Source organism: Pristiophorus japonicus, chromosome 1 (genome assembly GCF_044704955.1).
Source record: "Pristiophorus japonicus isolate sPriJap1 chromosome 1, sPriJap1.hap1, whole genome shotgun sequence".
NCBI lineage: Eukaryota > Metazoa > Chordata > Chondrichthyes > Pristiophoridae > Pristiophorus > Pristiophorus japonicus.
The window spans coordinates 479,924,788-479,952,730 of NC_091977.1; the positions used below are offsets into that span (position 1 = coordinate 479,924,788).

The 27,943-nt window shown below is 46.5% G+C and overlaps 1 protein-coding gene across 2 annotated transcripts in view; it reads right to left on the reverse strand.

Annotated features, from left to right (window-relative positions):
- Window positions 1–1,368: 1,368 nt before the first annotated feature.
- kif9 (kinesin family member 9) overlaps window positions 1,369–27,943 on the reverse strand; it is a 233,918-nt gene continuing 207,343 nt past the window's right edge. For both annotated transcript variants that reach the window (XM_070894741.1, XM_070894730.1), the window contains exons 19-21: window positions 25,218–25,330; window positions 23,766–23,870; window positions 1,369–1,676 (exon numbers count right to left, since the gene is read on the reverse strand). In XM_070894741.1, the coding sequence (XP_070750842.1) occupies window positions 1,563–1,676; window positions 23,766–23,870; window positions 25,218–25,330 (332 nt within the window). In that variant the 3' untranslated portion in view covers window positions 1,369–1,562. The remainder of the gene's footprint in view (window positions 1,677–23,765; window positions 23,871–25,217; window positions 25,331–27,943) is intronic.

Sequence of the window (27,943 nt, forward strand, 5' to 3'; positions counted from 1 at the left end):
CATTTTTTACCAATATCGTTGGTACCTATATGCACCACGACAACTGGCTGTTCACCCTCCCCCTCCAAAATGTCCTGCAAACGCTCTGAGACATCCTTGATCCTTGCACCAGGGAGACAACATACCATCCTGGAATCTTGATTGTGGCCACAGAAACGTCTATCTATTCCCCTTACAATAGAATCCCCTACCACTATAGCTCTCCCACTCTTTTTCCTGCCCTCCTGTGCAGCAGAGCCACCCATGGTGCCATGGACTTGGCTGCTGCTGCCCTCCCCTGATGAGTCATCCCCCTCAACAGTACCCAAAGTGGTGTATCTGTTTTGGGGGGGGATGACCACAGGGGACCCCTGCACTACCTTCCTTCCACTGCTCTTCCTGTTGGTCTCTCATTCCCTATCTGTCTGTGTAACCTTTACCTGTGGTAAGACCAACTCACTAAATGAGCTATTCACGGCATCCTCAGCATCGCGGATGCTCCAGAGTGAATCCACCCACAGCTCCAGTGCCGCAATGCGGTCTGTCAGGAGCTGTAGCAGGATACACTTCCCGCACATGTAGTCGTCAGGGACACTGGAAGCGTCCGTGAGTTCTTACATAGCTTAGGAGGAGCATGACACGTGTCCGAGCTCTCCTGCCATGACTTAACCCCTAGATTAACTTAATTTGGCAACAGCAATGATAAAGGTTACCTACTGCTCCTGGTTTTTAATTTGGGCAGCCACGATCCAGTTCCTTGAACAGCCAGAATTCTGACACTGTCAGGTCGCTGGTGTGGGAAATGGGAGAAATGTAACACTCGTGCTTTCTGAGGTTGTGGGTGAAGCACAGTGTTGGGAGTAGGAGAAGTTTTACTCTGTCCCTAGCTATGCTGTATCTGCCCTCAGAGTGTTGGTTTCTGACACTGGGTGCCTAAGATTACATTGCTCAGCATCATTTACACAACATTCACCCCCAGCCCCATTTTCTGAATATAAAAAGTGCTAACTGCAGTGCTCCGGTGGCTCAGCGTGTAAATGGACACTGTCTGTTGGGCAGATTAGGAAGGTCCATTGTTTAATGATCAGTCTGTTGCTGTGGTAATTAGAGTGCTCCAAGTGACCTGAGCGTGGGGGGCACTGGGAAGTTGAAATAACAGCCAGCAATCCTGCTCCTGATCACTGTCCAGAGATCAGCTAACAATACAGACTGGGAACTGAACCCTGAATCATAGGCTGAGATCAGGTAATTCAGTACAGACTGGGGATTGACCCCTGCATTATAGGTTGAGATTCAGTAATTCAATACAGGTTGCGGATTGAAACCCATCATAATGCTCGGTACTACTAGCCAGTGCAACAGTTTTAAAATAAAGTTAAACATACTTGGTGTAGCGAAACACAACTTGTGATCTTGGTTGATTTATTTAACTTTGTACAAAACATTTTAGGGGGTGCTGGCCTTGAATTTGTTGCCAGTGATTTGAGTTTTATTTAAAAATGTAATTGAACAGTATTCACTCTTCACACAGAAGACCTGGTGGGTTCCTTTGCGCTCTCCTTTCCTTCACCGTAACTCAGTCGTTAGGTGACACTGAAGATGGAGGGCGGTTTGTTCTTGATGGCTGGGATGACTGTTCCTGGCTTCTTCCTTATGGTTACCGGTTGGGGCTGAGCCATGGCTTTGATGTAATTGTGCTGGAGGAAGGAGAAAATCAGACAGTGAAATAACATGCCAACTAGCGTAAGAACATAAGAATTAGGAGCATGAGTAGGTTCCTCGAGCATGCTGCGCCATTCAGTAAGAACATGGCTGATCTTCGACCTCAATTCCACTTTCCCGCCCGATCTCCATATCACTTGATTCCCCTAGAGTCCAACAGTTTATTTATCTCAGCACTGAGTATATTCAATGACTCAGCATCCACAGCCCTCTGGGGTAGAAATTTCCAAAGATTCACAACCCTCTGAGTGAAGAAAATCCTCCTCATCTGTCTTAATTGGCCAACCCCTTATCCTGAGACGATGCCCCCAAGTTCTAGACTCTCCAGCCTGGGGAAACAACCTCTTAGCATCTACTCTGTCAATCACCCTCAGAATCTTATATATTTAAAACATAGAAACATAGAAAATAGGTGCGGGAGCAGGCCATTCGGCCCCTCGGGCCTGCATCGCCATTCAATAAAATCATGGCTGATCATTCAACCTCAGTACCCCTTTCCTGCTTTCTCTCCATACCCCTTGATCCCTTTGGCTGTAAAGGCCATATCTAACTCCCTTTTGAATATATCTAATGAACTGGCCTCAACAACTTTCTGCGCTAGAGAATTCCACAGGTTCACCACTCTCTGGGTGAAGAAGTTTCTCCTCATCTCGGTCCTAAATGGCTTACCCCTTATTCTTAGACTGTGACCGCTGGTGCTGGAACTCCCCAGCAACGGGAACATTATTTATGCCTCTAACCTGTCCAATCTGTCAGAATTTTATATGTTTCTATGAGATCCCCTCTCATTCATCTAAACTCCAGTGGATACAAGCCCAGTTGATCCAGTCTCTCCTCATATGTCAGTCCTGCCATCCCAAGAATCAGTCTGGTGAACCTTCGCTGTACTCAATCAATAGCAAGAACGTCTTTCCTCAGATGCGGAGACCAAAACTGAACACAATATTCCAGGTGTGGCCTCACCAATGCTCTGTTTAACTGCAGTAAGACGTCCCTGCTCCTATAGTCAAATCCCCGAGCTATGAAGGCCAACATGCCATTTGCCTTCTTCACCGCCTGCTGTACCTGCATGCCAAACTTCAATGACTGATGTACCATGACACCCAGGTCTCGTTGCACCTCCCCTTTTTCTAATCTGTCACCATTCAGATAATATTCTGTTTTCCTGTTTTTGCCACCAAAGTGGATAACCTCACATTTATCCACATTATACTGCATCTGCCATGCATTTTCCCACTCACCTAACCTGTCCAAGTCACCCTGCAGACTCTTAGCATCCTCCTCACAGTTCACACCTCCACCCAGCTTAGTGTCATCTGCAAACTTGGAGATATTACATTCAATTCCTTCATCTAAATCATTGATATATATTGTAAATAGCTGGGGTCCCAGCACTGAACACTGTGGCACCCCACTGGAAAGGACCCGTTTATTCCGACTCTCTGCTTCCTGTCTGCCAACCAGTTCTCTATCCACGTCAATACATTACCCCCAATACCGTGTGCTTTCATTTTGCACACTAATGTCTTGTGTGGAACCTTGTCAAAAGCCTTTTGAAAGTCCAAATACACCACATCCACTGGTTCTCCCTTGTCCACTCTACTAGTTACATCCACAAAAAATTCTAGAAGATTTGTCAAGCATGATTTCCCTGTCGCTGCTTTCCAAATGTGCTGCTATTTCATCTTTAATAATTGATTCCAACATTTTCCCCACCACCAATGTCAGGCTAACGGGTCTATAATTCCCTGTTTTCACGTTCCCTCCTTTTTAAAAAAGTGGTGTTACATTAGCTACCCTCCAGTCCATAGGAACTGATCCAGAGTCAATAGAATGTTGGAAAATGATCACCAATGCATCCACTGTTTCTAGGGCCACTTCCTTATGTACTCTGGGATGCAGCCTATCAGGCCCTGGGGATTTATCGGTCTTCAATCCCATCAATTTCCCTAACACAATTTCCTGACTAATAAGGATTTCCTCAGTTCCTCCTTTTCGCTAGACCCTCAAACCCCTAGTATTTCCAGAAGGTTATTTGTGTCTTCCTTAGCAAAGATAGATCCAAAGTATTTGTTCAATTGGTCTGCCATTTCTTTGTTCCCCATTATAAATTCACTTGATTCTGACTGCAAAGGACCTACGTTGGTCTTCACTAATCTTTTTCTCTTCACATATCTATAGAAGCTTTTGCAGTCAGTTTTTATGTTCCCTGCAAGCTTCCTCTCATACTCTATTCCCCCCTCCTAATTCGAACCTTTGTCCTCCTCTGCTGAATTCTAAATTTCTCCCAATCCTCAGATTTGATGCTTTTTCTGGCCAATTTATATGCCTCTTCCTTGGATTTAACACTATCCTTAATTTCCCTTGTTAGCCATGGTTGAGCTATCTTCCCCGTTTTATTTTTACTCCACACAGGGATGTACAATTGTTGAAGTTCATCCATTAATCTATAAATGTCTGCCATTGCCTATCCACTGTCAGCCCTTTAAGTATCATTTGCCAGTCTATCGTAGCCAATTCACGTCTCATACCATTGAAGTTACCTTTCCTTAAGTTCCGGACCCTAGTCTCTGAATTAACACTGTCACTCTCCATCTTGATAAAGAATTCTACCATATTATGGTCACTCTTCCCCAGGAGGCCTTTACAACAAGATTGCTAATTAGTCCTCTCTCATTACGCAACACCCAGTCTAGGATGGCCAGCTCACTAGTTGGTTCCTCCACATATTGGTCTAGAAAGCCATCCCTAATACACTCCAGGAAATCCTCCTCCACCGCAATGCTGCGAGCTTGGTTTTCCCAATCTATATGTAGATTAAAGTCGCCCATGATAACTGCTGTACCTTTATTGCACGCATCCCTAATTTCTTGTTTGATGCCATCCCCAACCTCACTACTACTGTTTGGTGGTCTGTACACAACTCCCACTAGCGTTTTCTGCCCCACCTCCTTTTCCTTTCTGTCTATCCTTCCTGAATGTTGAATACCCCTGGATGTTGAGTTCCCAGCCTTGGTCACCCTGGGGCCATGTCTCCGTAATCCCAATTATATCATAATTGTTAATAGTTGCCTGTGCAGTTAATTCATCCACCTTATTACGAATACTCCTCACATTGAGGCACAGAGCCTTCAGGCTTGTCTTCTTAACACTCTTTGTCCCTTTAGAATTTTGCTGTAATGTGATCATTTTGGTTTTTGCCTTGGGTTTTTCTGCCCTCCACTTTTACTATTCTCCTTTCTATCTTTTGCTTCTGCCCCCATTTTTTTCCCTCTGTCTCCCTGCATAGGTTCCCATCCCCATATTAGTTTAATCCCTCCCCAACAGCACTAGCAAACACTCCCCCGAGGACATTGGTTCCGGTCCTGCCCAGGTGCAGACCGTCCGGTTTGTACTGGTCCCACCTCCCCCAGAATCGGTTCCAATGTCCCACGAATTTGAATCCCTCCCTTCTGCACCACTCCTCAAGCCATGTATTCATCTGAGCTATCCTGCTATTTCGGATGGATAGGTAGAGAGGAAAAGGAGGCAGGGTGGCATTACTAGTTGGAGGAAATTAATGCAATAGTAAGGAGGGACATTAGCCTGGATGATGTGGAATCGGTATGGGTGGAGCTGCGGAATACCAAAGGGCAGAAAATGCTTTGGGGAAGAGTGATCATAATATGGTAGAATTCTTTATTAAGATGGAGAGTGACACAGTTAATTCGGAAACTAGGGTCCTGAACTTAAGGAAAGGTAACTTCGACTCTATGAGGCATCAATTGGCTAGAATAGACTGGCAAAGGATACTTAAAGGATTGATGGTGGATAAGCAATGGCAAACATTTAAAGATCACATGGATGAACTTCAGCAACTTTACCTCCCTGTCTGGAATAAAAATAAAACGGGGAAGGTGGCTCAACCGTGGCTAACAAGGGAAATTAAGGATAGTGTTAAAACCAAGGAAGAGGCATATAAATTGGCCAGAAAAAGTAACAAACCTGAGGACTGGGAGAAATTTAGAATTCAACAGAGGAGGACTAAGGGTTTAATTAAGAGGGGGAAAATAGAGTACGAGAGGAAACTTGCAGGGAACATAAAAACTGACTGCAAAAGCTTCTATAAATATGTGAAGAGAAAAAGATGAGTGAAGACAAATGTAGGTCCCTTGCAAATGGATTCAGGTGAATTTATAATGGGAACAAAGAAATGGCAGACCAATTGAACAAATACTTTGGTTCTGTCTTCACGAAGGAAGACACAAATAACCTTCCGAATGTACTAGGGGACCGAGGGTCTAGAGAGAAGGAGGAACTGAAGGATATCCTTATTAGGCGCGAAATTGTGTTAGGGAAATTGATGGGATTGAAGGCCGATAAATCCCCGGGGCCTGAAAGTCTGCATCCCAGAGTACTTAAGGAAGTGGCCCTAGAAATAGTGGATGCATTGGTGATCATTTTCCAGCAGTCTATCGACTCTGAACCAGTTCCTATGGACTGGAGGGTAGCTAATGTAACACCACTTTTTAAAAAAGGAGGGAGAGAGAAAACGGGTAATTATAGACCGGTTAGCCTGACATCAGTAGTGGGGAAAATGTTGGAATTAATCATTAAGGATGAAACAGCAGCGCATTTGGAAAGTAGTGACAGGATCGGTCCAAGTCAGCATGGATTTATGAAAGGGAAATCATGCTTGACGAATCTTCTGGAATTTTTTGAGGACGTAACTCGCAGAGTGGTCAAGGGAGAACCAGTGGATGTGGTATATTTGGACTTTTAAAAGAGTTTTGACAAGGTCCCGCACAAGAGATTGCTGTGCAAAATGAAAGCGCATGGTATTGGGGGTAATGTACTGACGTGGATAGAGAACTGGTTGGCAGACATGAAGCAGAGTGTCGGAATAAATGGGTCCTTTTCAGAATGGCAGCAGTGACTAGTGGAGTGCCGCAGGGCTCAGTGCCGGGACCCCAGCTCTTTACAATATATATTAACGATTTCGATGAAGGAATTGAGTGTAATATCTTCAAGTTTGCAGATGACACTAAACTAGGTGGCGGTGTGAGAGGCTGCAGGGTGACTTGGACAGGTTAGGTGAGTGGGCAAATGCATGGCAGATGCGGTGTAATGTGAGGCTATCCATTTTAGGGGCAAAAACACGAAGGCAGAATATTATCTGAATGGCGGCAGATTAGGAAAAGGGGAGGTGCAACGAGATCTGGGTGTCATGGTTCATCAGTCATTGAAAGTTGGCATGCAGGTACAGCAGGCGGTGAAGAAGGCGGTGTTGGCCTTCATAGCAAGGGGATTTGAGTATAGGAGCAGGGAGGTATTACTGCAGTTGTACAGGGCCTTAGTGAGGCCTCACCTGGAATATTTTCAGTTTTGGTCTCCTAATCTGAGGAAGGACGTTCTTGCTATTGAGAGAGTGCATCGAAGGTTCACCAGACTGATTCCCGGGATGGCTGGACTGTCATATGAGAAGAGACTGGATCAACTGAGGCTTTATTCACTGGAGTTTAGAAGAATGAGAGGGGATCTCATTGAAACGTAGAAGATTCTGACGGGACTGGACAGGTTAGATGCGGGAAGAATGTTACCGATGTTGGGGAAGTCCAGAAACAGGGGACATAGTCTTAAGATAAGGGTAAAGGCCATTTAGGACTGAGATGAGGAGAAACTTCTTCACTCATAGAGTTGTTAACCTGTGGAATTCCCTGATGCAGAGAGTTGTTGATGCCAGTTCATTGGATATATTCAAGAGGGAGTGAGATATGGCCCTTACCGCTAAGGGGATCAAGGGGTATGGAGAGAAAGCAGGAAAGGGGTACTGAGGGAATGATCAGCCATGATCTTATTGAATGGCGGTGCAGGCTCAAAGGGCCGAATGGCCTAGTGCTGCACCTATTTTCTATGTTTCTACTCTGACTACCACGTGGCACTGGTAGCAATCCTGAGATTATTATCTTTGAAGTCCTACTTGTTAATTTAACTCCTAGCTCCATAAATTCAGCTTGTGGGACCCTCATCCCGCTTTTTACCTATTTGCACCATGACAATTGGCTGTTCACCCTCCCCCTCCAGAATGCCCTGCAGCCGCTCCGAGACATCCTTGACCCTTGCACCAGGGAGGCAACAAACCATCCTGGAGTCTTGGTTGCGACCGCAGAAATGTCTATCTATCCCCCTTACAATAGAATCCCCTACCACTATAGCTCTCCCACTCTTTTTCCTGCCCTCCTGTGCAGCAGAGCCACCCACGGTGCCTTGAACTTGACTGCTGCTGCCTTCCCCTGGTGCGCCATCTCCCCCAATAATATCCAAAGCGATATATCTGTTTTGGAGGGAGATGACCGCAGGGGACTCCTGCACTGCCTTCCTACTCCTTCTCTGCCTGATGGTCACTCATTCCCTATCTGCCTTTGTAACCTTTACCTGCGGTGTGAACAACTCACTGAATGTGCTATCCACGACATCCTCAGCATCGCGCATGCTCCAGAGTCAATCCATCCGCAGCTCCAGTGCCGTCATGCGGTCTACCAGGAGCTGCAGCTGGATACACTTGCTGCACACATAGTCGTCAGGATCACCTGAACTCCAGAGAGTATAGGCCCAATCTACTTAATCTCTCCTCATAAGATAACCTCTTCATGCCAGGGATCAATCGAGTGAACTTTTGTTGCACCGCCTCTTCGGCAACCTTCCTCAGATTAGGAGACCCAAAACTGTGCACCATACTCCAGGTGTAGTCTCACCAAAGCCCTGCACAATTGTAGCAAGACTTCCTTACTCTTGTACTCCAATCCCCCTGCATAAAGACCAACATGCCATTTGCCTTCCTAATTGCTTGCTGCACCTGCATGCTAACTTTGTGTTTCCTGTAAGAGGACACCTAAATCTTTCTGAACACCAACAGTTAATAATTTTCCACCATTTAAAACAATAGTGTTTTTCTATTTTTCCTACCAAATTATTAACCTTATATTTCCCTACATTATACTCCATCTGCCACCTTATTGCCCATTTACTTAACCTGTCTATATCCCTTTGCATGCTCTTCATGTTTCCCTCACAGCTTACTTTCTCACTTCGCTTTGTATCATCAGCAAACTTGGATACATTGCACTCAGTCCGTTCATCTCAGTCATTAATATAGTTTATAAATAGCTGAAGCCCAAGCACTGATTTTTGATGCACCCCACAGCCTGCCAACCAGAAAATGACCCGTTTATCCCCTACTCCCTGTTTTCTGTCCGTTAACCAATCCTCACGAGCCCTTCGCTTACGTAGCAACGTTTTATGTGGCACCTTATTGAATGCCTTTTGGAAATCCAAATGTACTACATCCACTGGTTCCCCTTTATCTACCCTGCTAGTTACATCCTCAAAAAAACTTTAATAAACGTGTTAAAAACGATTTCCCTTTCATAAAACCACGTTGACTCTGTCTAATCATATTATGATTTTCTACTGTTACCACGCCCTTAATAATTATAGCATTTTCCCGACACCTGATGTCCGGCTAACTGGCCTGTAGTTCCCTGTTTTCTCTCTCCCTTCTTTCTTGAATAGCAGGATTACATTAGCAGGAGGCATACTCCTCAGTTATACAGAGCCTTGGTCAGACTCCTTCTGGCGCTGTGCGTTCAGTTTTGGGCACCAAATCTCAGGAAGGATACATTGGTCTTGGAGCGAATATAGTGTACATTTACTAGAATGATACAGGGCTTAAAGGGTTAACATAAGAACATAAGAAATAGGAGGAGTAGGCCATACAGTCCCTCGAGCCCGCTCCGCCATTTAATACGATCATGGCTGATCCAATCATGGACTCAGGTCCACTTCCCTGCCCACTCCCCATAACCCCTTATTCCCTTATTGTTTAAGAAACAGTCTATTTCTGTCTTAAGTTTATTCAATGTCACAGCTTCCACAGCTCTCTGAGGCAACGAATTCCACAGATTTACAACCTTCTGAGAGAAGAAATTCCTCCTCATCTCAGTTTTAAATAGGCAGCCTCTTATTCTAAGATTATGCCCCTTGGTTCTAGTCTCCCCTATCAGTGGAAACATCCTCTGCATCCACCTTGTCAAGCCCCCTCATAATCTTATACGTTTTGATAAGATCACCTTAATTCCAATGAGTAGAGTCCCAACCTCCTCAACCTTTCCTCATAAGTCAACCCCCTCATCTCCGGAATCAACCGAGTGAACCTTCTCTGAACTGCCTCCAAAGCAAGTATATCCTTTCTTAAATATGGAAACCAAAACTGCATGCAGTATTCCAGGTGTGGCCTCACCAATACCCTGTATAACTGCAGCAAGACTTCCCTGCTTTTATACTCCATTCGCCTTGCAATAAAGGCCAAGATTCCACTGGCCTTCCTGATCACTTGCTGTACCTGCATACTAACCTTTTTGTGTTTCATGCACAAGTAACCCCAGGTCCCGCTGGACTGCAGCACTTTGCAATTTTTCTCCATTTAAATAATAACTTGCTCTTTGATTTGTTCTGCCAAAGTGCATGACCTCACACTTTGCAACATTATACTCCATCTGCCAAATTTTTGCCCACTCACTTAGCCTGTCTATGTCCTTTTGCAGATTTTTTGTGTCCTCCGCACACATTGCTTTTCCTCCCATCTTTGTATTGTCAGCAAACTTGGTTACGTAACACTCGGTCTCTTCTTCCAAGTTGTTAATATAGATTGTAAATAGTTGGGGTCCCAGCACTGATCCCTGCGGCACCCCACTAGTTACTGATTGCCAACCCGAGAATGAACCATTTATCCTGACTCTCTGTTTTCTGTTAGTTAGCCAATCCTCTATCCATGCTAATATATTACCCCCAACCCCGTGAACTTTTATCTTTTGCAGTAACCTTTTATGTGGCACCTTGTCAAATGCCTTCTGGAAGTCCAAATACACCACATCCACTGGTTCCCCATAAGGACAAAGTATTATTTAAATGGTGATGGCTTGGGAGGTATCGATGTACAGAGGGACCTGGTGTCCTTGTACACCAGTCATTGAAAGCAAACAAGCAAGCATGCAGTTAGGAAGCCAAATGGTATGGTGGCCTTCATTGCAAGAGGATTTGAGTACAGGAGCAAGGATGTCTTAACTACAGTTATACAGGGCCTTGGTGAGACCGCATCTGGAGTATTGTGTGCAGTTTTAGTCTCCTTACCTAAGAAAGGATATACTTGCCAAAGAGGGAGTGCAGCGAAGGTTCACCAGACTGATTCCTGGGATGGCAGGACTGTCGTATGAGGAGAGATTGGGCCGACTAGGCCTGTATTCATTAGCGTTTCAAAGAATGAGAGGGGATCTCATTGAAACGTATAAAATTCTGACTGGGTTGGATAGACTGGATGCGGGGAGGATGTTTCCCCTGGCTGGGAACAAGGGGTCACAGTCTCAGGATACGGAGTAGGAAATTTAGGACCGAGATGAGGAGAAATGTTTTCACTCAGAGGGTGGTGAACTTGTGGAATTCCCAACCATAGAAGGCTGTGGAGGCCAAGTCACTGAATATATTTAAGAGGGAGTGTTAAGTATGGAAGAACCCCATATGACTGAGTACTGTGAGCTAAAACTGATGTGACCTTAGTCTCTTTAATACAACTCCAGAGTGTCTAAGTAGCATGGCAGACAACCTTTTATACTCCCTTGCACGAGGTGTACAGGTGACCCTTGGGCCTCCAACAGTTGCGCCCTCTGGTGGCAAATCTTATACAGTTACAATGTTTACATACATAACATCACTCCCCCCCCTCCCCAAACCCCTACACCCCCCACCCCCCCAAAGTCTTTGATAGAAATTATTGACAAGTTGAGACGATCCGGGGCCCTACGCTCCCTGGTTGATCGTTTGAGCTCAAACTCTGGCATGGGTGAGTTGGTCGGACCTTTGCTACACTGCGGCGCGGCTGGTCTGACAGGACTGTTAGGAATGGTAGGTTCCTCCCCGTGATTGACAGCGAGGTCGATTGCTGGTTGGGTGTGTGTTGGTGGATCGATGATGGTGATGTCCTCTTCAGGTTGTTCTTGGTTGTCAGTGAACCGAAGTTTGGTCTGATTCTGCACGTTTGTCCATTCAATAGTTTGACTATTAACACTCTATTCTCCTCCTTGTCCAAGACAGTGCCAACGACCCATTTAGGAACATGACCGTAATTAAGGACAAACACAGGGTCGTTACATAAGAACATAAGAATATAAGAATTAGGAACAGGAGTAGGCCATCTAGCCCCTCGAGCCTGCTCCGCCATTCAACAAGATCATGGCTGATCTGGCCGTGGACTCAGCTCCACTTACCCGCCCGCTCCCCGTAACCCTTAATTCCCTTATTGGTTAAAAATCTATCTATCTGTGATTTGAATACATTCAATGAGCTCGCCTCAACTGCTTCCTTGGGCAGAGAATTCCACAGATTCACAACCCTCTGGGAGAAGAAATTCCTTCTCAACTCGGTTTTAAATTGGCTCCCCCGTATTTTGAGGCTGTGCCCCCTAGTTCTAGTCTCCCTGACCAGTGGAAACAACCTCTCTGCCTCTATCCTGTCCATCCCTTTCATTATTTTAAATGTTTCTATAAGATCTCCCCTCATCCTTCTGAACTCCAATGAGTAAAGACCCAGTCTACTCAATCTATCATCATAAGGTAACCCCCTCATCTCCGGAATCAGCCTAGTGAATCATCTCTGTACCCCCTCCAAAGCTAGTATATCCTTCCTTAAGTAAGGTTAACATCAATGTCACGTGATACAGCCGCGCGATCGTGGTACATGTTTTGCTGGTGACGCCGGGTTTTCACATGATCATTTAGATCCGGGTGGACTAGGGAGAGCCTGGTTTTGAGTGCTGTCTGCATAACAATTCTGCAGGGGGAACCCCAGTGAGCGAGTGGGGTCGCGTCCGGCAGCTGAGCAGAACCCGAGATAAGCGGGTCTGCAAGGAGCCTTCTGTCATGCGTTTCAAGCTCTGCTTGATAGTTTGGACTATCTGTTCAGCTTGACCGTTGGATGCGGGCTTAAACGGGGCAGACCTGACATGCTTGATGCCATTGCGGGTCATAAACTCGTTGAATTCCGAGCTGGTGACAAGGATGTCGGGCAAGTCATGGGTGGTGAACATAGCGCGGAGGCTTTCAATGGTGGCAGTAGATGTGCTGGATGACATGATTACGCATTCAATCCATTTAGAGTAAGCGACCACGACAACGAAAACCATCTTTCCGAGAAAGGAGCCAACAAAATCTACTTGGATCCTGGACCATGGTTTGGAGGGCCATGACCACAGACTCAATGGAGCCTCCCTTGGTGCATTGCTCAATTGTGAGCACGTATTGCACTGGTGTACACATGACTAAGTCCGAGTCAATGCCGGGCCACCAAACATGCGACCTGCCTATCGCCTTCATCATGACTATGCCTGGGTGGGTATTGTGTAGGTCGCATATAAACGTCTCCCTGCCTATTTTTGGCAAAACCACATGATTACTCCATAAGAGACAATCCGACTAGATGGACATTTCATCTTTGCGTCGGTGAAACGGCTTAATTTCATCTTGCATTTCCTCGGGAACGCCGACGAGCTCCCATTGAGGACGCAACTTTTTACGAGTGATAGCACAGGATCCTGGCTGGTCCAGGTCCTGATCTGGCGAGCAGTGACGGGTGACCCCTCGCTCTCAGAAGCATCCATGACCAGAAGCAAGTCTGTGGGCTGCGCCATTTCCACCCCGGTAGTGGGCAATGGTAGCCGACTGAGGGCATCAGCACAGTTCTCCGTGCCTGGTCTGTGGCGTATAACATAGTCACAGGTGGACAATGTTAGTGCCCATCTTTGGATGCGGGACGAAGCACTGGTGTTTATACCTTTGCTTTCTGAAAACAGCGAAATGAGCGGTTTGTGGTCGGTTTCAAGCTCAAACCGAAGTCCAAATAGGTATTGGTGCATTTTCTTAACCCCATATACACATGCTAACGCCTCTTTCTTGACCATACTGCAGCTCTTTCAGCCTTAGACAGACTTCTAGACGCGTATGCAACCGGTTGAAGTTTGCCCGATACATTGGTTTGCTGTAACACACAGCCGACCCCGTACGAAGATGCATCACGAGCTAGCACTAATCGTTTTCACGGGTCATACAGTACAAGTAACTTATTTGAACAAAGTAGGTTTCTGGCCTTCTCAAAGGCTGTCTCTTGAGATTCACCCCAAACCCAGTCGTCACCTTATGTAGTAACATGTGCAATGGTTCCAGCAAAGTGCTTAACTTGGGTCGAAAGTTACCAAAATAGTTGAGGAGTCCCAGGAACGAACGCAGCTCCATCACATTCTGTGGTCTGGGTGTATTCTTGATGGTCTCTGTCTTTGAGTCTGTGGGTCTGATGCCGTCTGCCACAATTTTTCTCCCCAAAAATTCGACCACTGGTGCCAGGAAAACACACTCGGAGCGTTGAGCCTGAGTCCCACTCTGTCGAGTCAACTTAGAACCTCTTCCAGGTTGTGCAGATGTGCGGTGCTGTCACGGCTGGTGATCAGGATGTCGTCTTGAAACACAACGGTGTGCAGAACCGATTTCAGCAGACTCTCCATGTTCCTCTGGAAGATGGCAGCAGCCGAGCGAATTTCAAAAGGGCATCTGTGGTAGATAAACAGTCCTTTGTGCGTATTGATGCACGTCAAACTTTTCGAAGATTCAGCCAGTGTCATGTAGGCGGAGGTTAAGTCCAACTTGGTGAACGACTTCCCCCCCCGGCTAACGTTGTGAACAGGTCATCCGCCTCGGGTAGCGGGTACTGGTCTTGTAACGCGACTCGGTTGATCGTTCCCTTGTAGTCTCCGCAGATTCTGATCGTGCCATCGCTTTTCAACACCGGAACAATCGGGCTGGCCCACTCATTGAACTCGACTGGCGATATGATTCCCTCTCGTTGAAGTCTGTCCAGTTCGATCTCGACTTTCTCCCTCATCATAATATGGAACCGCTCGAGCCTTGTGATGAATGGGCCTTGCATCGGGGACTAGCTGGATCTGCACCTTGGCGCCTGTGAAGTTGCTGATGCCTGGTTCAAATAGCACGGAAACTTGCTCAGCACTTGGGCGCACGAGGCATCATACACTGAAGATAGTGCCTTGATGTCATCCCAGTTCCATCGAATCTTTCCCTTCCAGCTTCTGCTGAATAGCTGTGGTACAATCCACAGTGATAAATCATGCACAGCTCCATCGTACGATACCTTAACTGCCGCACTGCCAATGGCTGGTATGAGCTCTTTGGTGTAGGTGCACAGCTTTGTCTGAATCGGACTCAGTTTGGGCCTTTGTGCCTTGTTGCCCCACAGTTTCTCAAAAGCCTTCTGGCTCATAATTGACTAACTCGCCCCCGTGTTCAACTCCATTGATACCGGAATACCATTCAATTTGACTTTCAGCATGATAGGAGGGCTCTTGGTGGTGAAGGTGTGTACCCCATACACTTCTTCCTCAGGTTGAGTTGCCGCTCTTGTTTGTTCTGCGTGATCCATGCTGGATCGATCATCCTCTGCCAACTCCGCCATATGGTCAGTCGCAGCACTCTTGCACATTTGCTGGAGGTGCCCCGTTGTTTTGCAAACTTTGCACATGTCGTGCCTGAATTGACATTGTTGGGCTCGATGATTAACTCCTCAGCGCCAACATGGTGCTAATGGATTTACATTCACGCCCGATGGCGGACTCCTAGGTCTTGCTGCTGCAAACGTGTAGGCCCTGCCATATGCAGTTCTGCCTGCTAGCTACGTTATTTTATGCACAGTACTTGCTGGTGAGCTTCGATGCTGGGAAGATATCTGTCTGGTATTATTGCTTGTGGATATGAATGCCTGGGCTATCGTGATGGCCTTGCTCAGGTCTAGGGATTTGGCGGACAGCAGCTTGTGAAGAATGACCTCGTGACCGATGCCAAGCACAAAAAAGTCTTGCAGCATTTCCCCAAAAACCCAGCAAATTCACAAGTTCCCGCAAGGCGTCTCAAGTCGGCGACATAACTCGCCACTTCCTGGCCCTCAGAGCAGTGATACGTGTCGAAATGATACTTGGCCATTAAAGACCTTCGGCTTGAGTGTTCCCGAACCAGCGTACACAACTCTGTATATGTCTTCTCCGTTGGATTCTCCGGTACTAGCTGATTCTTGATGAGGCTGTTTATTGTGGACCCACACACGGTGAGGAGAATCGCCCTGCGCTTGATCGCTTTATCGTCCCCATCCAGCTCGTTGGCCATGAAGTACTGGTTGAGACACTCAACGAAGGATTCCCAATCATCACCCTTTACAAATCTCTCTAAAATACCAACGGCAGCCATAACCGTGTGAAAGTTCGTAATCTGTTACTCGTCGCCAATTGTTAAGTATGGAAGAACTTCACAAGACTGAGTACTGTGAGCTAAAACTGATGTGACCTTAATCTCTTTAATACAACTCCAGAGTGCCTAAGCAGCATGGCAGACCACCTTTTATACTTCCTTGCACGAGGTGTGCAGGTGACCCTTGGGCCTCCAACAGTTGCGTCCACTGGTGGCAAGTCTTACATAGTTACAATGTTTACATACATAACAGGGAGATAGATAGATTTCTAGAAACAAAAGGCATCAAGGGGTTTGGAGAAAAAGCGGGAATATGGTGTTGAGATAGAGGATCAGCCATGATCATATTGAATGGCGGTGCAGACTCGAAGGGTCGAATGGCCTACTATTGCTCCTATTTTGTTTGTTTCTATCCACCCTGTTCATTACATCCTCAAAGAATTCCAGCAAATTTGTCAAACATGACTTCCCTTTCATAAATCCATGCTGAATCTGCCTGACCGAATTATGCTTTTCCAAATTCCTGGTACTGCTTCTTTAATAATGGACTCCAACATTTTTTCAACCACAGATGTTAGGCTAACTGGTCTATAGTTTCCTGCTTTTTGTCTGCCTCCTTTTTTAAATAAGGGCGTTACATTTGCAGTTTTCCAATCTGTTGGGACCTCCCCAGAATCCAGGGAATTTTGGTAAATTACATCATTATCATAGGCAGTCCCTCGGAATCGAGGAAGACTTGCTTCCCCTCTCAAAGTGAGTCCTTTGATGGCTGAAAAGTCCAATGCGAGAGCCACAAACCCTGTCACAGGTGGGGCAGACATTCATCGGGGGAAGGGGGGTTGGGACTGATTTGCCGCATGCTCCTTTTGCTGCCTGCGCCTGACCTCTTCACGCTCGCGCCGTTGAAATTCGAAGAGCTCAACGCCCTCTTGGATGCACTTTCTCCACCTCGGGCAGTCTTCGGCCAGGGACTCCCAGGTGTCAGTGATGATGTTGCACTTTACCAGGAAGGCTTTGAGGGTGTCCTTGTAACGTTTCCGCTGCCCACCTTTGGTTCGTTTGCCATGAACGAGCTCCGTATAGAGCAATTGCTTAGGGAGCCTGGTGTCTGGCATGCGAACTATATGGCCTGCCCAGCGAAGCTGATCGAGTGTGGTCAGTGCTTAAATTCTGGGGATGTTAGCCTGGGCGAGAACACTGATATTGGTGCGCCTGTCCTCCCAGGGGATTTGCAGGATATTGCGGAGACATCGCTGGTGATATATCTCTAGCGACTTGAGGTGTCTTCTGTACATCGTCCATGCCTCTGATCCATACAGGAGGGTGGGCATTACTACAGCCCTGTAGACCATGAGCTTGGTGGTATATTTGAGGGCCTGGTCTTCGAACACTCTTTTCCTCAGGCGGCCCAAGACTGCACTGGCACACTGGAGGCGATGTCTGCCTTTGCTGATAAAAGGCTCCCGAGGTATGGGACGTGTTCCACATTGTCGAATTACAACCAATGCATCCACTATCCCTGCTGCTATTTAAATTATGAGGACAAGTTAAATAAACTTGGGTTGTATTCACTTGAGTTTAGAAGGTGTTTAAAATGATTTGATAGAGTGGATACAGAGAAACTATGGGCTAGACTTTCCCTAAAGCCTGCCACCGCTACATTGCTGCCCAAAAAGACCGCTAAGGTTCTTCAAATAACGCTGGTGAAAAATTGCTTAAAAAAGGGAAAAAATTCCACCCGGCGAGAAAATGGATCTTACACGTAGATTCTCGGCAGTTAAGCGCGATCCTGGGCAAATTGGGTGGTTCTTAACCAGAATGGGCGGTAATTACTCAAATTTAGACCGAGGCTGCGGTTGGTCCGAGGGAGGGGGGAAAACACAAAAAATATTTTTTCAATGAAAGAGTAAAAATTCAGAAAACATTCTCAAGACCCTTTTTAACTTAATCCCATCAAAGAATTTTAAGAATTATAAAAAAAACCTTGAACTTACCTTTCTTTGCAGGGGTACTTACCTCCCGCCCAGCTCCGGCTGCTTTTCGTGGGCGTTTTTTTCAGTCTTACCTATGGGTCACCGCTGAGCCAAAACTTGGGCGGTGGTGGTTTTTTCGGCGGTGCACGTGGGCGGTGCACTCCCCACCGATATTTTGAAAATTGCAGTGGAACTTTTAAAAAAAACGAAGTGGAAACTTTCGGCGAGTGATTTTCCGCCGAAAACGAGCAGTACCACCGAGAAAACCGCCGAAAATGACGAGGAAAGTCTAGCCTTATTTCCTCTGGCAGGGGAATCCAGAAAATGAGACCACAATCTAAAAATTAGAGCTCAGCCATTTAGGAGTAAAATCAAGACGTACTTTTTTTTACACCGAGGGAAGTACAAATCTGAAACTCACTTCCCCAAAAGACTGTGGATGCTGAGTCAATTTCTAAGACTGAGATCGATAGATTTTTGTTAAGTAAGGATATGGAGCAAAGGCAGGTAAGTGAGCTTGAAATAGAGATCAGCTAGAATCTGACTGAATGGCAGAACAGGCTCAAGGGGCTGAATGGCTTACCCCTGTCCCTATGTACAGTAACCTTGTAGTTTATGTTACTGGACTAGCAGATGTTGTGAGTTCAAATCCCACCAGAGCAAATTGTTAATTGAATTAAATAAATCTGGTAAAATATGGACTGGCACCAGAAAAACCTAACCTGCCAGCCCTGTACAGAGTCTACCCTACATGTGACTCCTAAGCATGTGTTTAATTCTTAAACCCCCTTGAAGTTGGCTGAATACTACCCTTCTGGGGTCAGGCATTGCTCATATTCCTAGAAAAATCAGTTAGTGGCAAATAATTAAGAGATGTCAGGCAAAATTCTTTCCACCCAAAACTGTTTGAGCTGTCCCTGACATGATGAAGTGTTTTTATACATGTATATGATGAAGATGAACTGATCGATGAATAAGCAGAGTTCCTAAAAAAAAAGAAACGAAAGACTTGCCTTTGTATAGTGTCTTTCACAGCTCAAGACGTCCCAAAGTGCTATACAGCCAATGAAGTACTTTTGAAGTATAGTCACTGTTGTAATGTCGGAAACACGGGAACAAATTTGCACAAAGCAAGGTCCCACAAACAGCAATGAGATAATAACCAGATAATCTGTTTTTTTTTTAGTGTTGTTGGTTGAGGGATAAATATTGGCCAGGATGCTGGGGAGAACTCTCCTGCTCTTGTTCGAATATGTCCACACGAGAAGGCAGATGGAGCCTCAGTTTAATGCCTCATCTGAAAGATGGCACTTCAACAGTGCAGCACTCCCTCAGTGCTGCACTGATGTGTCGGCCTAGATGATGTGCTCAAGTCCTTGGAATAAGACATGAACCTTATGACTAAAAGTGCTACCTGTTCTGAAATGAAAGTCTCTCAATCTCAAGCTTTGCCTTGCTCTTCTTTCCAAAAGGTCATGAAGCTTTTTGGATAAGAATATGTCATGCTAGTCACCATTCTGTTTGGTTAATGTTAGAAGGCAATTCAACTATGGAGTGCCAAGTCCAGTCTTGTCCTCACTTAAGGACAACACTGGTTACTGAATAGCAATCAGGAGTAGAAACCCCAGCTGGCTTTCTCCCTCCCCAACTCAAAGTGTGCCTCTATATCCACCGTACCTGAGATCAGCTAACTCTGATATGGTTGTACATGGGTCACTAGTCATCCACCCAAGTGAGCATTGACAGCAAGTGTGCATGGGCTTTAAAAAATTGATTCCCAGGATGTGGACAGCAAAACAAGCCTGTAATCATTGCCCATCCCTAGCTGCTCCGAATAGGTGGTGATGCTCTCAGGGAATTCCAAGATCCCAAACCAGCGATGATGAAGAACAACTTCCATTTATATGGTGCCTTTAACATAGTAAAATGTCCAAGGCACGTCGCAGGAGCGTAATCAGAAAAGAAAATGACACCGAGTCAAAGAAGGAGGTATTAGAACAGATGACCAAAAGCTTGGTCAAGAGATAAGTGTTAAGGAGGGTATTAAAGGTGGAGGGAGAGAGGTGGAGAGGTGAAGGGGTTTAGGAAAGGGATTCAAGAGCTTGGGGCCGAGATGGCCGATGATAGGGTGAAGGGAGTGGGGCCAGAGTTGGAGGAACACGAGTTCTTGGAGAGTTGTAGAGCTGGAAAAGGTTACAGGGATAGGAAGGGCCGAGGCCACGGAGAGGTTTAAACACGAGGGTGAGAATTTTAAAATCGAGTGTATAGGGACTGGGAGCCAATACAGGTCAGTAAGCACAGGGCTGATAGGTCAGTGGGATTTGGTGCAAGTTAGGATATGACGATATATTATGTGTCCAGTGGAGGATGGTGTATGTCGAAGCGGGAAACTTCCAGGTAATGGTATTCCCTTGTCATTCTCCACGCTGTAGGATGTGGGCTTGGGAGTAGCCCCCAGGGCAAGCATGGCGAGGCGTTGCAGTGCATTGCACAGACAGCACTTCAGCCACAGCGTGGCAACGGTGGAGGGGATGAATATCGAATTCAGGACAGGGGTTGCCAGGCAAACAGATTGCTCTGCTCTAGATTGTGCCAACCACCCAAAGTGCCTTTTCCAACTCTCTCCCAGATCAGTCTAAAATTAATCGCACCGCTTTGTGCTTTTCCCCGTTGCCCTGTATCTTCCTTTGCTTGAATTACAGGTATCCTGTAGTTATCAAATTTTCAATGATCTCTGCTTCAACTGTTTCCTGTGGCAAAGCATTCCACACTATATATGGGTATGGTAAAGTAGTAGTTATGTTACTGCACCAGTAACCAGAGGCCTGGATTAACAATCCAGAGAACATGAACTGAAATCCTACCCTGGCAGCTTGAGAATTTGAGTTAAATTTTTTTTAAATGCTGGAATCTGTTATCAGTAAAAATGACCATGAAGTTGTTGCAAAAACCTAACTGTTTCACTAATGTCCTTTAGAGAAGGAAACCTGCTGTTCTTATCGGGTCTGGCCTATGTGTGACTCCAGTCTCACATCAGTGTGATGGATCCTTAACTTTAACTGCCCTCTGAAGTTCTATCACCACCTTCCAAAGAGCAACTAAGGATGGGAAATAAATACAGGTCTGGCCAGTGACACGTACATACTGAGAATAAATTAAAAGAAAAAACTCTCTTGGTGACAATTTTAAATTAATGACCCCCTCGTCACTGATTCTCCAATCTGAAAAAATAGTCTTTTCTTAATTACCCTGTCTCCAAAATTTTAAAAACCTATTAAATTTCCTCAGTGTTCTCCTAAATGACATGTTCTGGAAGCTTACTAGTTGCTACCCATATGAACTGACCAACGTGAATGTCCTACACTCCTGGGAAACCTGAACGAGGAACACAAAAATATCAGGACAGAATTTATGGCATTCTGCACAGCCAATCTAACCTACTCGTGCAGAAAAGCTGGAGACCGCATGGCAAAGTTTGGCGATAATTTGTCTGATACGAAGAGTATAGAATCTTTATTGCAGTCAAGGCCACCTACGATCCAAACTCCCAAGGCCCCATCCCGCTGCTGGCCAAGAATGGGGAAACACTCATTAAGGATACCGAGGCAGTCAGGACCCGCTGGAAGGAGCACTTTGAAGATCTCCTCCATCAAGACTCTGCCTTTGACTCGAGTGTCCTCGACTCCATTCTGCAGCATGCTGTCCGCCACCACCTCAGTGACACCCCAACATTCCATGAGGTAGAAAAAGCCATAAGGCAGCTAAAAAAACAAGGCTGCGGCACTGAAGGGTGGCACAAAGGCACTGCTGGCGCGAATACACAACCTCATCTCTCTCATCTGGAGGGAGGAAAGCATGCCGGGAGATCTCAGAGATGCAGTGATCGTGACCATCTTTAAAAAAGGCGACAAGTCCGACTCCCTGCTATCAGCCACTGGGAAAGTCGTCGCTAGAGTCCTGCTCAACTGTCTTCACCCTATGGCCTAGGAGCGCCTCCCGGAGTCACAGTGCGGATTTCGGCCCCTCCAGGGCACAACGGACATGATTTTTGCAGCGCGACAGCTGCAGGAAAAATGCAGTGAACAGCCTTACATGGCCTTCTTCGACCTTACAAAGGCTTTTGACACTGTCAACAGCGAGGGTCTATGGAGCGTCCTCCTCCGTTTCGGATGCCCCCAAAAAGTACATCACCATCCTCTGCCTGCACGACAGGCAGGCCGGGATCCTTACCAACGGATCCATCACAGACCCAATCCACATCCGGACTGGGGTCAAGCAGGGCTGAGTCATTGCCCCAAACCCTCTTCTCAATCTTCCTCGCTGCCATGCTCCACCTCACAGTCGACAAGCTCCCCGCTGGATTGGAACTAAACTACAGAACCAGTGGGAACCTGTTCAACCTTCGCCGTCTCCAGGCCAAGTCCAAAACCATCCCAACCTCTGTCGTCGTGCTACAGTACGCGGATGATGCCTGCGTCTGTGCACACACAGAGGCTGAACTCCAGGACATAGTCGACGTATTTACTGAGGCGTACGAAAGCATGGGCCTTACGTTTAACATCAGTAAGACAAAAGTCCTCCACCAACCTGTCCTCGCCACACAGCACTGGCCCCCAGTCATCAAGGTCCAGGGCGCGGCCCTGGACAACGTGGACCACTTCCCTTATCTCAGGAGCCTCCTATCAACAAGAGCAGACATTGACAACGAGATCCAACACCGCCTCTAGTGCGCCAGTGCAACCTTCGGCCGCCTGAGGAAAAGAGTGTTTGAAGACCAGGCCTTCAAAACTATCACCAAGCTCATGGTCTACAGGGCCGTAGTAATACCCGCCCTCCTGTATGGCTCAGAGACGTGGACCATGTATAGGAGACACCTCAAGTCGCTGGAGAAATACCACCAACGATGTCTCCGCAAGATCCTACAAATCCCCTGAGAGAACAGACGCACCAACGTTAGCGCCCTCATCCAGGCCAACATCCCCAGCATTGAAGCACTGACCACACTTGATCGGCTCCGCTGGGCAGGCCACATAGTTCGCATGCAAGACATGAGACTCCCAAAGCAAGCGCTCTACTCGGAACTCGTCCACGGCAAACGAGCCAAAGGTGGGCAGCGAAAACGTTACAAGGACACCCTCAAAGCCTCCCTGATAAATTGCGATATCCTCACTGACACCTGGGAGTCCCTGGCCAAAGACAGCCCTAAATGGAAGAAGTGCATCCGGTGGGGGGGGGCGCAGAGCTCCTCGAGTCTTGTCGCCCAGAGCATGCAGAAATCAAGCGCAGGCAGCAGAAGGAGCGTGCGGCAAACCAGACTCCCCGCCCACCCTTTCCTTCAACCACTGTCTTTCCCACCTGTGACAGAGACTGTGGTTCTCGTATTGGACAGGCATCTAAGAACTCATGCTAAGAGTGGAAAGCGAGTCTTCCTCGATTCCGAGGGACTGCCTATGATAATGATGATGAGAATCTTTAGTTGGGGAATAACAAAAAGGCATAATGCCATTGATGCTGAGATTCTACATGGAGACCACGTGGAGCATCACTAATCTTACAAAGTCACAACACCATTTTTATATGCTCAACCTTTGAAATTGTGCCAGATGGCTACACTCTGACCACATGTTTAGGGTACGGAATAAAAAAAATAATTTTCTTTCTCCCCCCACCCCCAACCCCCTGTCACCACGATGACATTTTTTCTTCTTACTGAGCTCTTCCCAATCTGATCCCATTGTCTATCCAGCCCTTCACCTACCCGCTGTTCCAGCTTCATCCGCGCTTTGTAAAACGAGACCGAGCCTGGATTCTCCCTCAGGATTTCATCCTGGATGCGTTGGAACTTCTCCTTGTCATCTTCTTCCTAGGTGGACGGGAGGCGTAGAGTATTTAAGACCGGGTAGTTTGTGCCCCCCCACCTCCCCTCCCACCACCTAACATTCTCCACTCTCGAAGGCGCTGGATTGTGCTGGGGAATGGTATCCTTTACCACGGCTGGTGGCAGGCTCCTTGCACTAGTGCAAGCAGAATACTACTGTTTTTTTAAATTTCCCATTTGCTTTATTAACGTTTTCCTTTGTTTTTCTCTCACCCTTAGAATTAGATTTATTAAACATTGATTTTTGTTTTCACTAGTACACATTAAGGTTTGCTCCAATGGATGTTCTTTTACAACTACTTCAACCAATTGCCACATTTAATTTAAACACTCCCCCACCATTCTAACTCTCTGGCCTGCCACGCCTCTACCCCACTTTTGTTTAGGTGGATCCCATCTGGTCTGAATAGGCTCCCTAAAGGCGTTCCACTGTTTGAAACTTCTGATTCTTCATGTCATCTCGCTCCAGAGGAGAGAAACCGTTGGGAGAGCAACAAGGATGACTGCTCTTTTCCCACTACGTGACTCCGATTTCTGGTCCTCTTTCTAACAGAGACCCAATCTCTTCTTCTAGGTGCCAGGGTCTCTAATATTGTGATGCGTGGCCAGTTGCTCACTAAGCCTGACCACTTCATCCTTGACTGTATCAACTAGCTTGCAGTTGTTGCAGAAGAAACTCTCCAGAACCTGGACCTGTAAGGAAAACATCTCACAACTTCTATAACTCAAAGTATTCCATCCTCATGCAACTTTCAAGGGTATGGGGAGTCAGCAGGAGAGTGGGATCAGACTAGATGGGATATTGAAGAGTATGGGAAGTGAGCAGGAGCGTGGAATTAGACTGGGTAGAATATTAAAGTATATGGGAAGCGAGCAGGAGTGGGGTTAGATTAGGTGGAATAATAAAGGATATGGGGAGTGAACAAGAGTGCAATTAGACTAGGTGAGATATTAAAGCATTAAGGGATTGAGCAGGAGAATGTGATTAGATTAGGTTGGATATTAAAAGAGTATAGGGAGTGAGCAGGAGTGTGGATTAGACTAGCTGGGATATTAAAGGGTATGGGGAGTAAGCAGGAGCGTGGGGTTAGACTGGGTGGGATATTAAAGGGTATGGGTGGGGGCAAGCAGGAGAACGGGATTATAATAGATGGAGTATTGAAGGGGATGGGATCGAGCAGGATATGGGGTTTAGACTAGGGGGCTTGTGGAGCAAAACACCAGCTTTGACTTGATGGGCTGAATGGCCATGTTTCTTGGTGGGCCAAGCTAACACTATAACAAGGGTAGGAGGAGGTAGATTTGTGGTGCAAGGAATCCTGAGAAACTTACCAGAGATAACATTCTGGAGTAGGGGAGCAACCCTGGTCGGATGCTATCTACTTGTGGTGCAAGTCGAACATCATCAGGAATTAGAAAAGACTCACTGTACCAAATATCAAACTCTGTACGGGAAAGAAACAAAAAAAAAAAATCACTATTTATATCATTCTGACAATTTTCTCTCCTCTGAAATTTCTGACAACTTGCTGGGGGAATGGCTCCTCGTGCACCAGCCTCCCTTTGTGCTGAAGTTACCGTTGTTTATTTGTGAGCCGAGACATTGAGCATCAACAGCGTTTTGAATGTGGGTTATTACAAATGAACTGAATCCCGCCCTCAGCCAATGCCCAAACATAGAAGCGTTTACAGTGTCATGTCACTGGGGAACGATTAGAATTGTGAACCCTGGATAATTTCCCCCTCCCTATTCCAGGGGTACTGAGGCCAATTTTAGCATCTGGGTGCGATTTAAATTTTTTATTTCTAACATGCTTTCTCTTGGGGGCTGAGACATTCACTGTTCCAGCCATCATCATTCATGTCTCTCCTTGTCGTAGAAGTTATTTCTATTACCTTCCTGGCTGCCCTCAGTATCTCTAAGGTATCCCTGCCTGGTCCCTCATTACTGGTGGAAATCAGTGAGGATACAAGAACAGAGTACTGAGGTTATGCTGGGACTTATAGTGCAGGGTCAGACCACACTTGGAGTACTGAGTAGATTTCTGGTTGGCGTACTACACAAGTGAATCATAGAATCATAGACGTTTACAGCACGGAAGGAAGCCATTTCGGCCCACCGTGTCTGCGCCGGCCAACAAGAGCCTATTTAGCCTAATCCCACTTTCCAGCTCTAGGTCCGTAACCCTGCAGGTTATGGCACTTCAAGTGCACATCCAAGTATTTTTTTAAATGTGGTGAGGGTTTCTGCCTCTACCACCCTTTCAGGCAGTGAGTTCAAGACCCCCACCACCCCCTGTCTGAAGAAATTTCCCCTCAAATTCCCTGCAGAGAAGAGCAACAAGGCGGGGGTGGGGGTGGTATGGTAATGTAGTGATTATGGTACTGGACTAGCAACCCAGAGGCCTTGAGCTCGCACCATGACAAGTTAGCACCAGAAAAAAATAACCATCAAAGCTGCTAGATTTTCATTAAAAAAAACAACTGGGTCACACATGTGACTCCAGTCGCATACTACATACTTAACTCTTAATGCCCTAAGAGGCAACTAGGGATTTGCCAGTGTAGTCCGGAGAACAAATTGAAAAAAAAGATGAGGTGCAGCTCCTCTCTACGAACTGAAAGCCTTTCCCGCATCCAGAAACAGGACTAGGGCTAGTGCGCTGTTGCTCACTGAGAAGTATCCTTGTGTGAACTCAGTTAGGTTTGGGAGTACTATACTAGGGACGATTGGCCATGTATAATGTACAGGCATTGGGGTTCTTCCCCTTTTAATGCACTAAAGTAATGGGGTCTGGGTGTGTACCCAACTCTGGCATGTGAACCTCATCAGTTCGTGGTCAGTTCAAGGAGCAAGATTTTGTGGTATCTGCTATCTGGCTCTGGTACTTTGCTAGATAGGAGGTCTGTGCCAATATGTTGGACTTTGGCAGTTTTGATTGGCTTGCTGCTGTGCGTTCTCCCCCAGGAGAAGTGTGACCTTGGCTGCGAAGCGTTTGGTTTGCTGTGCTTCAGAGATATGGAGGGAGGAAAATTCCTTGTTGATTTTGGTAGGGTGGTTCGTGGCTTGGCTGTACGAATGAAGCATCAATTTAGTGGTTCTGTGCTGTGTTTGCTTGTGCAAGGTATATTGCAGAAGCTTTCCTGGCTTGTTTCCCTACTCGCAGTATAGCGATAATATCCTCTCAATGCCTGCAGAGAGCAGGTTTATTGGCTCTCCCCGAGTCTGGATCAGCCCACTTTCAGCGTGTCATCTCGTATGTTGGTATTCTAGACTTCGACACATGGTCTATATACAGCAGACACCTCAAAACGCTGGAGAAATATCACCAGCGCTGCCTCCGCAAGATCCTACAAATCCATTGGCAGGATAGACACAACCACATCAGTGTTCTCGCTCAGGCCAACATCCCCAGCTTCGAAGCATTGACCACACTCGATCAGCTCCATTGGGCGGGCCATATCGTCCACATCCTGACTCGAGAGTCCCAAAGCAAGCGCTCTACTCAGAACTTCAACACCGCAAGCGAGCCCCAGGTGGACAGAGAAAACGCTTCAGGGACACAGCATCCAGGAGGGCGCTGAGCACCTCGAGTCCCATTGCTGAGAGCAAGCAGAAACCAAGCATAGACAGCAGAAGGAGCGTGCATCAACCCAGGCTCCCCACCCACCCTTTCCTTCAACCACTGCCTGTCCCACCTGTGACAGAGACTGTAGGTCCCGCATTGGACTCTTCAGTCACCTGAGAACTCACTTTTAGAGTGGAAACAAGTCATCCTTGTTGTACGTGCAGACTATGAATGTACTCTATGTGTAGTCACTGTGTGATTGCATAAGATGGAAACTTGTTTACCTAATGTACTATCAATAAGGTTTACACTGTGTACATACATGCTGGCACCACTAAAGGGTGCAAAGGGTGGAGACTGGAGGTTTCCTGCCCTGATGGCAGGGCTCTGTATAAAAGGCTGCACACCATGCTGGTACAGCACTCTAGAGTTTGGAATAAAGGACCAAGGTCACTACAGTTTGAGTACAACACATTGCCTCGTGAAATC